Genomic DNA, 13,628 nt, shown 5'->3' with positions numbered 1-13,628 from the left:
AGATTAGAGCACAAATAAATGAAATTGAAAACATGAAAACAATAGAGAAAATCAATAAGGCCAGAAGTTGGTTCTATGAGAAAATCAATAAGATTGATGGGCCCTTAGCAAGATTGACAAAAAGAAGAAGAGAGAGGATGCAAATAAATAAGATCAGAAATGGAAGAGGAGACATAACTACTGACCTCACAGAAATAAAGGAGGTAATAACAGGATACTATGAACAACTTTACGCTAATAAATACAACAATTTAGAGGAAATGGACGGGTTCCTGGAAAGACATGAACAACCAACTTTGACTCAAGAAGACATAGATGACCTCAACAAACCAATCACAAGTAAAGAAATTGAATTAGTCATTCAAAAGCTTCCTAAAAAGAAAAGTCCAGGACCAGATGGCTTCACATGTGAATTCTACCAAACGTTCCAGAAAGAATTAGTACCAATTCTCTTCAAACTCTTCAAAAAAATCGAAGTGGAGGGAAAACTACCTAATTCATTCTATGAAACCAACATCACCCTCATACCAAAACCAGGCAAAGATATTACAAAAAAAGAAAACTACAGACCAATCTCTCTAATGAATACAGATGCAAAAATCCTCAATAAAATTCTAGCAAATCGTATCCAACAACACATTAAAAGAATTATACATCATGACCAAGTAGGATTCATCGCAGGTATGCAAGGATGGTTCAACATAAGAAAATCAATTAATGTAATACACCATATCAACAAATCAAAGCAGAAAAATCACATGATCATCTCAATTGATGCAGAGAAGGCATTCGACAAGATTCAACATCCTTTCCTGTTGAAAACACTTCAAAAGATAGGAATACAAGGGAACTTCCTTAAAATGATAGAGGGAATATATGAAAAACCCACAGCTAATATCATCCTCAATGGGGAAAAATTGAAAACTTTCCCCCTAAGATCAGGAACAAGACAAGGATGTCCACTATCACCACTATTATTCAACATTGTGTTGGAGGTTCTAGCCAGAGCAATTAGACAAGAAAAAGAAATACAAGGCATCAAAATTGGAAAGGAAGAAGTAAAACTATCACTGTTTGCAGACGATATGATACTATACGTCGAAAACCCGGAAAAATCCACAACAAAACTACTAGAGCTAATAAATGAGTACAGCAAAGTAGCAGGTTACAAGATCAACATTCAAAAATCTGTAGCATTTCTATACACTAGTAATGAACAAGCTGAGGGGGAAATCAAGAAACGAATCCCATTTACAATTGCAACTAAAAGAATAAAATACCTAGGAATAAATTTAACTAAAGAGACAAAAAACCTATATAAAGAAAACTACAAAAAACTGCTAAAAGAAATCACAGAAGACCTAAATAGATGGACGGGCATACCGTGTTCATGGATTGGAAGACTAAATATAGTTAAGATGTCAATCCTACCTAAATTGATTTACAGATTCAATGCAATACCAATCAAAATCCCAACAACTTATTTTTCAGAAATAGAAAAACCAATAAGCAAATTTATCTGGAAGGGCAGGGTGCCCCGAATTGCTAAAAACATCTTGAGGAAAAAAAACGAAGCTGGAGGTCTCGCGCTGCCTGACTTTAAGGCATATTATGAAGCCACAGTGGTCAAAACAGCATGGTATTGGCATAAAGATAGATATATCGACCAATGGAATCGAATAGAGTGCTCAGATATAGACCCTCTCATCTATGGACATTTGATCTTTGATAAGGCAGTCAAGCCAACTCACCTGGGACAGAGCAGTCTCTTCAATAAATGGTGCCTAGAGAACTGGATATCCATATGCAAAAGAATGAAAGAAGACCCATCTCTCACACCCTATACAAAAGTTAACTCAAAATGGATCAAAGATCTAAACATTAGGTCTAAGACCATAAAACAGTTAGAGGAAAATGTTGGGAGATATCTTATGGATCTTACAACTGGAGGCGGTTTTATGGACCTTAAACCTAAAGCAAGAGCACTGAAGAAGGAAATAAATAAATGGGAACTCCTCAAAATTAAACACTTTTGTGCATCAAAGAACTTCATCAAGAAAGTAGAAAGACAGCCTTCACAATGGGAGACAATATTTGGAAATGATATATCAGATAAAGGTCTAGTATCCAGAATTTATAAAGAGATTGTTCATCTCAACAACAAAAAGACAGCCAACCCAATTACAAAATGGGAAAAAGACTTGAACAGACACCTCTCAGAAGAGGAAATACGGATGGCCAAGAGGCACATGAAGAGATGCTCAATGTCCCTGGCCATTAGAGAAATGCAAATCAAAACCACAATGAGATATCATCTCACACCCACCAGAATGGCCATTATCAACAAAACAGAAAATGACAAGTGCTGGAGAGGATGCGGAGAAAGAGGCACACTTATCCACTGTTGGTGGGAATGTCAAAGGGTGCAACCACTGTGGAAGGCAGTTTGGCGGTTCCTCAAAAAGCTGAATATAGAATTGCCATACGACCCAGCAATACCATTGCTAGGTATCTACTCAAAGGACTTAAGGGCAAAGACACAAACGGACATTTGCACACCAATGTTTATAGCAGCATTATTTACAATTGCAAAGAGATGGAAACAGCCAAAATCTCCATCAACAGAAGAGTGGCTAAACAAACTGTGGTATATACATACGATGGAATATTATGCAGCTTTAAGACAAGATAAACTTATGAACCATGTAATAACATGGATGGACCTAGAGAATATTATGCTGAGTGAATCCAGCCAAAAACTAAAGGACAAATACTGTATGGTCCCACTGATGTGAACGGACATTCGAGAATAAACTTGAAATATGTCATTGGTAACAGAGTTCAGCAGGAGTTAGAAACAGGGTAAGACAATGGGTAATTGAAGCTGAAGGGATACAGACTGTGCAACAGGACTAGATACAAAAACTCAAAAATGGACAGCACAATAATACCTAATTGTAAAGTAATCATGTTAAAACACTGAATGAAGCTGCATCTGAGCTATAGGTTTTTGTTTTGTTTTGTTTTGTTTTGTTTTGATTTTACTATTATTACTCTTATTTTTTTCTCTATATTAACATTCTATATCTTTTTCGGTTATGTTGCTAGTTCTTCTAAACCAATGCAAATGTACTAAGAAATGATGATCATGCATCTATGTGATGATGTTAAGAATTAATGATTGCATGTGTAGAATGGTATGATCTCTAAATGTTGGGTTAATTTCTTTTTTTCCGTTAATTAAAAAAAAAAAAAAGAGAGAAGGGATAATTGGAGATGAAGGGATACAGACTGTACAACGGGACTGGATATAAAAACTCAGAAATGGACAGCACAATACTACCCAATTGTAATGCAATTATGTTAAAACACTGAATGAAGCTGCATGTGAGGTATAGGTTTTTTGTTTTTGTTTTTTTTGTTTTTTTTTCTTTCTATTATTGTTTTAATTCTTATTCTGTTGTCTTTTTATTTCTTTTTCTAAATCGATGCAAATGTACTAAGAAATGATGAATATGCAACTATGTGATGTTATTAAGAATTACTGATTGTACATGTAGATTGGAATGATTTCTAATTGTTTTGTTAATTCTTTTTTTAATTAATAAAAAAAAAAAATTGAAAAAAAAAAATAAAAAAAAATAAATTTTAGCTGAGAACCCAGAAACAACAGGCACAATGATGATGTTGAACAACTCAGAACAACAAATATAGAAATGAATGAAAGGACAAGAAAGAGGACACCAACAGCAAGTTTTTAGGAGAATTTAAATGAAAATGATGTGACGGCCAGAATGTGATGGGAGGTCTTATTGGATCTAATCCCTCCTCACCATGGACTAGGACTCTCCAACAACACTCAGAGGAGAGAGGAGGGGTGAGTTAGGGCCCTTCCAGGTGTTTCCTTCACTGAGAGCAGGAGGTGAAGGAGAAGCAGCTGCAACACTCCCAACACACCAATGTGAAGATGGAACCCAGGAAATCAGGGTGAAGAATACTCACTGGTGGTGGTCAGGGTGAAGGTTTTAAAGGTGTAACCTGCAAAAAGAAGGGGAGACAAGGTGAACAACAGCTTAAGTGAACATAAAGAATTAAGGGAAAAGGATGATTTAGAGGCCTTTCCTGGAAAAGCACTAGGGAGGAGGCGGTGGATGTAGGTTTAGGGAGGAGATGACCAGGATATAATATCAAAGGTTAGTGGATAGTCGTTATCCCCAACGTGGTATTGGCTTGACCCGATGAAGACCAAACCCAACCAGGAATACAGAAAAATAAGGGTCAAAGTTTGCTCTGGAGATATGAAGACCTTGTTCAGAACTTTGGACATAAGACTTAGAATGGGAAAAAGAATCTGCCTACAACATGGCCCCTCACCATTAACATAAAGACTATTTGGGTCGAGGGTGTAACGGTCCAGATGGGTGACACCATGGGTCCTATAACTCATCTCCCAGTACAGCCTCTCTCTGTCCAGACTGTGGCCTTCGAAGTCAGCATGGTAGGTGCAAACCATGTCCACTCTGGTGGCAGCTTCACCATTTGCAGGCCTAGGGAAGGAAAGATATGGGATGAAGATGTGGAATACTAAGGAGGGCCTTTGAGTGTTCCAGGTTTGGAAAGGGAGAGAGTAGGAGCAAGGTGGCTGAGGGACATGCTGAAACCTCTAACTCTGAGGTTGGGAAGGATTGTCATGAGAGTATGTCCACTGAGATACCTTTACAACTGGCGACAGATAAAATTTCCCTTAGAATTTGCAGATAGGATGCCAGGAGTCATCATAACCTCTTTGAAGAGGAGAGCCCTCACTCAAAATTAAATACTAATTGGATTCTGTGAACTCTAAACACAGTTCCTCATTTTTAAGCCTTGAGCATTTTCACCATCTTAGTGAGGGAAGGATGGGTCATGGTAGGGTTGGAGATCAGCAGTTCCAGGGGCATGCCCAAGCATGGAGCTCTGCTGGCGTATGCAGGAGAGTCCACCCACTCGGCTGGACTGTTCCATCCAGGAGTCTCACCTGAGAGAGGCCAGTCTGCAGCCAGAGTAGAAAGGTCCAATACTTGTTTTATTAAGCAACAGTCCAAGCTGTGAGAAAAGATAGGGGGTGAAGAGGAGGGCTCAGGAGGCTGACGGGCCATGAAATCAAGGCAGGACTGATGGCGGTCATCAAAGAGCTCTCACCAAGTCCTGCAGGACCTTCTCAATGAAGCGGAACTTCACAGAGCTTGGGGGCATGTCCTGTGTGTAACGCATGTTGGTGATGGTGAAGTTCAGAGAGAAGGGCACTAGGGTGTTGTCAGCAGCTGCAGTGGTGGAAAGAGAAAAAGATATACAGTTAGTAATGACCAAGGTGGGCTGGGTACCAGCAATGAACTAAGTACAGCCATGGGCTGCAGAATCTAAATAGGGAACATTCTGGAATTTGCCAGGCACTTTCTCGGATTCATTCAGTGAGAACTTATTGAGCACCTACTGTGTGTGAGGCTCTATACTGGACTCTGCTGGTTCAAAGACGAATAAGGCATGACCTTCCAGGGTTGTGGTCAAGGGAGTGGCCATACCATTATGTTGCAGGGGAGGTCAAGGTGCCATGCAAGTGTAGGAGGGGCATCCAACCAAATGTCTCAGGAAAGCTACACAGAGGAAGCATCATTTCAGGGAGACCAAAGGAATGAATGAGGTGAACAGTAGCTGAGCAAGTGAACAGAGTCCTCTAGGCAGAAGGAACAGACTTGGTAGAGGTCTGCCAGGAAGACAGAGTAGCTACCCTCAAGAAACTTGACTACTTCTACAAGAAAGCGTAGACGTGAGAATGGAGGGGTACTCTGAGCCAAGAAAGGACAGGCTGAGACTATCTAGCTCAAGAAGTTGAGCATGACTTGTAGACCAGGTAGAGTCAACAAAATCCTATTAGCAATAGAGGAATTATATGGACATATCTATATGAGGAGTGATGCAACAGCTGCTGTGTGTATGGAATACTGTACAAAGCCAGAGTGGAGGGTATTGTAATGGTCCTAGCAAAACATGTTGATGGCTTGAATAAAGGTTGTGGCAATGCAGAGGCAGAGAAAGGAAGCACTAGAGAGATGTTCAGAATGAAGAAGAGATGAGATTTGGTGATGGATGGCTATTGGAGGGTGAGGGAGAGGGAGGGCCAAGGTTGGCACTCATGTCTCTGCCTTTGGTAATGTGGGAAGGAACATAATTGAAGTATTCTGATAACTTCAGGCTGAACATGTTGAGACAAAGTGGCCTGAGTGATATCCCAGGGGGGAGGGTGGACAAAGGGTCTGGAGCTGCTGGCAGTGTGAGCTGGATTTAGGATATGACCATCCTGAGAGACTAAAGGGGCCTGGGAATCGCAGAAGTAGATGTGTTCCATGGGAAGAATAAGTAATGAGTAAAGAAATTATTTGGTATAAATGATTTTGTAGAAGCTATTTTGGTACCAATAACAGAATGAGGCTTTTCCTACCTGTAGGCCTTGTAGCAGACACTGTAGCCTGAGAAGATGCTGGAAAGGATGTAGAGGCCACAGATACTGAGGAGAAAAACATCAGAAAGGAAAACCCAGGTGTGTTATCTCTCAGGCAGTGGTGTCAGGTAGGAATTGGCGGTGAGGCTCTCTTGTGGTGGCTACAGAGAAGTGTAGACATATGACTGGAGGTATCTTCTGAGCCATAGAGCATTGCCCTTAGGCAGATAGAAGAGGGTGGGTGGCCCCTGTCAACCCCAACTCAATCCATATTTCTATGTCTATTCTTCCATTACTGAAAATGGTAGCTATAAAGAGGGGAAACTATTTTTCAGGGAAAAGGGGTTGGTCATGGGGATCTGGAATACTCACTGTTTGGAATGATGGCTGAGGCTGGATGGGTGTAACCTGCACAGAGAGGAAGAAATAGTGAGGGTGACGGTGGAAGAGACCTTCATTGTAGCAACTCATTGAGTCAACTCAGCCATTGGAGAGAGGGTGGCTGGACTATCACAGCTGTGGTTCATTGCAATGAAGACAGAGTTCTCATCTGGCAGAGATCAAAGTGTGCCCCCCCCACTCCACCAGCCCCAGAGAGATAAAGTCTTGCTCAAAGAATTCTGAAAGGCAAGGCTTAGATGGAAGGGTGAACTTGGTGAGAGGCCTTTGGCACAGGGAGTACCCAGTAAGCAGGAGGACACCCACGTTTCCAGCTTGGCCACTCACCATTGACGTAGAGACTGTCATGGTCCAGGGTGTAGGGGCCCAGCTGGGTGGCACCATGGGTCAGATGGTTTATCTCCCAGTACAGCTGCTTTCTGTCCAGTTCGGGACCCATAAGATTGGGCTGGTGGGTGCAGATGATGTCCACTGCAGTGGCTGTCCCGTTATTCCTGGGCCTGAGGGGGTAAGTTGAGGGGAATGACAACAAGTGGAATTTCTAGGGAGGGGCAGGACAGAAAGGGGCCAGCAAACATTAGAAGTCTGGTAGAGAGGTGAGAAGCCAGACCAAGACTCTCAGAGTACAAGTCACTTTCAGCCATCCTGGGATTGTGAGCACAATTGGTAGGTAGAAGAGTTATTGTTAAATAGCAAGGCTGAAACCTGCATCCTCACATCATGGGTAAAGGAAAGCTCGTACATGAAACAGGTAAAGAGCTGGAATTTAGGATTAAAGCAATTGGAGAAGGTACATTTGTTCTGAGAGAATCTATGGGGACCTTCCTTTGACCAAGGAAGGGGGCAGAGAAGGAAGAGTAAAGAGACGGCCAGGGTAGGGACCCAGCTCTCCTGATGCACTCTGCAGAGTCTGGGCTGTGGGGAAGGAGGATCAGAAGATGTTTTAGTCCTGGAACCGGTGCCTGCTGAATTCCACTATCTGCTGAGGACACTGTTAAAAGGGAAAGAAAGAAACAGACCAAATGTCCCCAGGCCTGGGAGCTTTGGTCCCAGGCCCAGCTTGCTGTCCTTTAGAAAGAACTCACCTGAGCCAGGTCAGTCTGCAGCTGGAATAGGTGGGGGCAACACTGGTATTCTTGAACAAGTTTTCAAGCTGCAGAGCAGGGTGAGAAAAGTGAGTAGGAGGGCTAAGGGGGCAGGGTTGGGGCAGGAGCAAGGTGGGTAGGCATCAGTGGTTGGTGTTTGCTTCCATGTAACTAGTGGTCAGGGCAGGGTGAGGGATAGGTGCAATGGATAGAATGAGGTGGGTGTAGCACGGTGAGGAATGGAGGGCAGGGTAAGGTCAGTGGGTAGGGTGAGGTGGGCAGGGCTCTCACCAGGAGTTGCAGGCCTTTCTCGGTGGTGATGAACGCGATGCTGCCAGGAGGCCACATGTCTGCTGTATACCTCAGATTAGTAATGGTGAAGTTGAGAGTGAATGGCACCAGAGATGGTCCTGTGGCTGCAGCAGGAGAGGGCAGGAAGAAACCACACCTGAGTCAGGTTTGGGTTGAATATGGGTGGCAGGGTCTCGGGTACAGTCCTAGGACAAAGGACCATCTCATGGGAGACCGTAACAATGACTGAGGGCCCCTGGAGCTGAATACCAGAATCACTAGTTGTGGGAAACCTTTGGCTATTTTCTGCTAGAGGTAAAGGAGGGAACATTTTGCAAGCTATAAACGTTTGAAATGAGCCAGTTTACATCCTGACATTCCTAATTCACTTGTTTACTCACTCTCATCCTTCCATCCATTCACCTAGCCAGTACTTAGTAGCTATTTCTCTGTGCCCAACAGAAACACAAAGGCTATTCACAGCTGAATCTTATTGAAATGAGTTCCCAGCTTGTACCTTTGACTTCTTCTCTCTCTGTGAGCTGGGGTTGGGGATACCGGCTGAGAACCCATTGCTTCCTTCCCCTGTGGGTGGGGGAAGATGTATTGGGGCGAGTTGGCCATCTAAAGACACTGGATACTCACCATTGGAGGTGGGCTTGGAAATCTGGTGTGTGTAACCTGCAGAGCGAGAAGAAAAGAGAGAGAGGAGATGCTATCAGGTGAAGAAGGAATAAGGGCAAAAGGAGGGGACGATATAGACTATACAGGACAACAAAGAAAAGACAGTGGCTGCTCACCATTGACTATGAGCTTGTCCCTGTCCAGGGTGAAGGGGCCCAGCTGGGTGACACCACGGGTCAGCTGGCTCAGCTCCCAATACAGCCACTCTGTGTCCAGCCCAGTGCCTAAAGGGTCAGGTCGGCGAGTGCAGAGGGCATTCACTGTGGCAGCTTCCCTGTCTTTCTCATATCTGGGGAGTAGAGGTACAGTGAAGGGCACAATGGAGGCCCATCTGAAGAGAGTCCTTGAGAACATGGTGGGGGTCCCATGGGCAAAGTTAGAAAATGTTGGGGCTCTTGTCAACAAGCCCCTGGATGCTACATCATCTACTATTGGGGGTATTTGCTATAAATGTGAAAACAGTTCCTTAAAACATCCCTGGCTGAGCCCAGGCCTACTATTACTGTCTCCCTGCCTTTTACCATCTATCCTCTGCATGGCAGACAATTCTCACTCTAAATGAAAATCTTTCCTTACCTGACATTTGCTGCAGTCCTACAATGGCTCCTTACTGCCTATGGATGAAGCCAGAATGTCCCGCTATGCATATCAGGATACCCATGGCCAGCCCGGGTCGCCTCTCCACCCTCACGCTTGAGTATTTCTGCTCTGTTTGAATTCTCTACCACAGCCTTTACTCTTTGCACTTGCTGTTTTTTCTGCCTGCAACACTTCTTCTGGCCCAGAGCTGTATCTCCTGTACATTGTTTATTTGTCTCCTGCTAGGAGCTTTGACCTCAGTTCTTCCCGGGTCCACTGGACTTTCCCTATCTCTTGATACTTCAATAGTTTCTCTATGTCTCTGTTTCTCATCTTCAAAACGAAGGTAATGGTACCCACTACATTGTTGAAGGGTTTTTTTTTTAATGACAATTGAATGAGTTATTTTAAGAAAAGTGCTTAGAATAGCCCCAGGCTGGCATATTCTAAGTACTGAGTGTTTATCCTACTATTGTTATTTACTATTATTGTCACTAATTATCTAGTCACAAGTCTTCTTGAGGACAGTGCTTTTAGCTCCATCAAATGCTCAAAGAAGAGCAAAGAACTTGGTACAGAGTAGTTATTCAAGCAATGTTGGATGAAACAAAGAAAATTTGTGGATCTCCATGCCAAGGAAAGGGAAAGGTCATTTCTGCTTGGGTACATCAACACCCAGGTCTTAACTTTAAGAAAGTTGACTTCAGTCCTTCCTTCTCTATCCCAGAATGTCAGGGGAGCATCTTGCCTCTGTACTTCTATACCCAGAGGCATGGGGTGAATTTTAGGAAGATGCCCAGTGAGGTTAAATCTTCCCAGAGACCTTGGAGCAGAGCTTGTCACCCATGCTAGGAAACCATTATCATACTAATGATGTGACCTTCACATTTGCACTGTGAGAGAGCAGAGGACTGGAGGCTATGCTCATAGGGGAAAGGATTGAGGGCATGTGGTTCTTTCCAAGGGGAAGAGGCAAGGCAAACTCGATGGATAAATGTATGTGCTCTGGGGATATTGGGCTTGAATAAGAGTTCCACCATTTGCCAGCCGTATGGCTCTGAGAAAGTTTCTGAACTTCTCTGTGCCTTGGTTTCTCAACCATAAAATGTGGATGATAAAATCTTCATTGCAAGAGTTTAGGGGTATGCTATATGGGAAACATTCAAACCAGTGATTCTCAAATGTGGGCAGTTATGCATCCCCAGAAAACATGTGACACTTGCTGGAAAATATTTGTCACAACTGGAAAGGAGGAAGGCATTGCAATTGACATCTAGGGAATCAAAGCCAGAGATAATGCTAAATACCTTAAAATGCAGAGGATAGTCCCCTACAACAAAGAATTGCCTGATTAGGAATGTCAATAGTACCAATTTGGCAGAGAAACCTTGGTTTAGCCCAGTGTTTAAGTTATAGCAGTGCTTGATGTGTGATAGCCTTCAGGAATACTTGAATGTGGCATGCGTTTGGAGACATGGAAGGCTGTGCAACCTTCCTAACCCCAGATGGACACCGGGGAATGCTAAGATCAGAGGTGTGTCCTTTATGAAGGAGTTCGGGGCACACGTTCAAGTAGCTGTGTGTGTCTTTTTGTTCCTGGGAGACATTAAATGGGAGCTTTGAGGGCTCTTGGGAGGGACGTTCCAGAGCAGTGCCAGGGTGACAGGAGCCCAAAGGCTAATGGTTGTCCCTATTGGGAGCTGGAAAAGGAGGACCCAGCCTTAGGGGGTCTATAGGCAAGAGTCCCCACCATGCCTAACGGGACCATTTCCAGCTATCTCACCTGAGTGATGTTATTCTGCAGCCAGAGTACAGGGGGCCAATACTGGTGTTCTTAAACAAGGGCAACAGCTGGTGAGAAGGGAGAAGGAGGTGAGAAGAAGGGCTGAGGCAGATAGGTAAACCTGGGTTGGCAAGACAGGCATCAGTTGGGGGAGTAAGGGTGAGGGTTGAGGTGGGTGGGGCTGGCATCAGTTGGGAGGTAGGAGAGAGGTAGGCATGGTTAGCTTCAGTGGGTGGGGCTTGCTTCCAGAAGGGCAGGAGTGAGGTGGGTGGCCTCTCACCAAGCGCTGCAGGAACATCTCAAAGGCGTGGAATGCTGAGGAGGCTGGGTCCCCCATATCCTCCATGTGGTTCAGATTGGTGATGGTGAAGTTGAGGGTGAATGGCACCAGGGCGAGGCCAGCAGCTGAAGGGAGAGGCAGGAGAGAAGAGGAAGACAAGAAGCCATACCCCAAGTTAGTTCTGAGTTGGGGGTGGGAAGGAAGAATTGGGACCCATTTCCCTGGGGACCAGTGTTTTCAGTTCTGGTACAAGGCATCAGATTGTCTCCTCTGAAAATGGGAGAGTTCAGTTGAAGACACTGATAATAGCAATGAAAATAATGTCAGTAAAAAATATCAACAACCATAACAGAAGAACTCAAACTTGAAGCTTTGTGCTAAGCTCTATCCACCTTCAATCCTCATGGCAGCTCCCTGAGGTGAATCCTATCACTTATCTCCAGTTTACAGCCCATGGAAGTGAGTTTCAGAGAGGTGGGTCCCAAGTTCCTTTCTTTCTTTTTATTAGAGAAGCTGGAGGTTTACAGAAGAATCACATGTAAAATGCAAGACACCCATGTACCACTCTATTATTAACACCTTGAACTGGTGTGGTAAATCTGTTAAAATTCTTGAAGGCATATTTTTTATAATTGTACTATTAATTACAGTCCATGGTTTCATTTAGGGTTCACTGCATTGTGCAGTTCCATGGATTTTTAAAAAATATTTATTCTAGTACCATATATATCACTTAAAATGTGCTCTTTTAACCACATTAAATATATTTCAGTGCTGTTAATTATGTTCACAATATTGTGCTACCACCATCACCATCCATTACCAAAATTTTTCCATCACCCCATCCTGTCCCCTGGTAACCTATATTACAGATTCAGACTCTGAGTTTGTATATTCAAATTATTTCATATCGGTGAGCTCATACAATATTTGTCCTTTTGTGTCTGGCTTATTTCACTCAACATGATGTCTTCAGAGTTCATCCATGTTGTCTCATGTATCAGAATGTCATTCCTTTTTACAGCTGAATAATATTCTATTGTATGTATTACCACATTTTGTTTATCTCTTTATCAGTTGATGGGCACTTGTGTTGTTTCAATTTTTTGGCAGTTGTGAATAATACGCTATGACCATTGGTCTGCAGATATCTGTTCAAGTCCCTGATTTCAATTCTTTTGGTATATACCTTGAAATGGGATGGCCAAGTTCACTTCTTTTAGGGCAGAAGCTGAGACTTGAGAGTTTGAAAGACTTAGGTTAGAGTTCTGACCATCTGTTGGCTATGTGGCCATGGAAAAATCACCGAGCTCCATATTCTGCCTCTCTTGAATGGAAAAATAATAGTGCCTACTTCCTAGAGTTAAAGTAAAATTATACACATAAAGTATGGTCAAAGTCACATGGCAAATAATCGCTGAATGTTGCTGTTATTATTTGGTCATCATTGTTATTATCTCTTTCTGCTTTCTCTGTTGACATCTTTTGTCTCTGTTCCTTTGGAATCAGTACTAAGTTTGCACTTGGATATTTCCTTTCCATTCCAATAGACAGTGAAGTTTCAGGCATTGTAATAGGATGAACTCCTGGTTCTGGTTTCACTAACTGACCTCTTGAGCCTTCCCAGAGGTCTTGGGCCAGAGAACATGGTCACAAGTTGGTCCCTTGCAGGTTGCTTAGAGTGGCTTATACAAATGGCCACAAATCCTTCCCCTCTCTGAAACTGCACTCTTGCAATGTAATGTTGTGGCCCCTCCCATCACAAAGTGGAAGTCTGTGTCTCCACCTCTTGAACCTGAGTTGGCTGTGTGACTTGCTTTGGCCAAAGGGCAAAGAAAAATGTGACACAAGCAGAGGCCTGAGAAGTGCTTGTGCAGTGGGGCTTACCTTCTCTGGCTGATAGGAAGTCTATGGTCACATATTAACAAGCCTAAGCTAGCCTGTTGGGTACTGGAAAGAGGTCACGTAAAGGAGAACAGAGGCTTCCAATGAATTATCAAGCATCCTCAAAAAGCAGAGGCATCGAGCTCACCTGCAGGTGGCTGCCAA

At 43.3% G+C, this 13,628-nt stretch overlaps 1 protein-coding gene across 1 annotated transcript in view; it reads right to left on the bottom strand.

Moving 5' to 3' along the window:
* The window catches only part of LOC143650548 (mucin-16-like), an 84,209-nt gene that overhangs the window by 37,276 nt on the left and 33,305 nt on the right, over window positions 1-13,628 (bottom strand). Inside the window, exons 23-35 of the mRNA XM_077121449.1 lie at window positions 11,580-11,704; window positions 11,300-11,367; window positions 9,054-9,226; window positions 8,899-8,934; window positions 8,254-8,378; window positions 7,963-8,030; window positions 7,205-7,377; window positions 6,851-6,886; window positions 6,479-6,544; window positions 5,182-5,303; window positions 5,018-5,085; window positions 4,375-4,547; window positions 4,003-4,038 (exon numbers count right to left, since the gene is read on the bottom strand). Of these exons, the coding sequence (XP_076977564.1) occupies window positions 4,003-4,038; window positions 4,375-4,547; window positions 5,018-5,085; window positions 5,182-5,303; window positions 6,479-6,544; window positions 6,851-6,886; window positions 7,205-7,377; window positions 7,963-8,030; window positions 8,254-8,378; window positions 8,899-8,934; window positions 9,054-9,226; window positions 11,300-11,367; window positions 11,580-11,704 (1,269 nt within the window). The remainder of the gene's footprint in view (window positions 1-4,002; window positions 4,039-4,374; window positions 4,548-5,017; window positions 5,086-5,181; window positions 5,304-6,478; window positions 6,545-6,850; window positions 6,887-7,204; window positions 7,378-7,962; window positions 8,031-8,253; window positions 8,379-8,898; window positions 8,935-9,053; window positions 9,227-11,299; window positions 11,368-11,579; window positions 11,705-13,628) is intronic.

Source organism: Tamandua tetradactyla, chromosome 11, assembly GCF_023851605.1.
Source record: "Tamandua tetradactyla isolate mTamTet1 chromosome 11, mTamTet1.pri, whole genome shotgun sequence".
NCBI lineage: Eukaryota > Metazoa > Chordata > Mammalia > Pilosa > Myrmecophagidae > Tamandua > Tamandua tetradactyla.
This window is presented reverse-complemented; position numbering and strand designations above follow the sequence as displayed.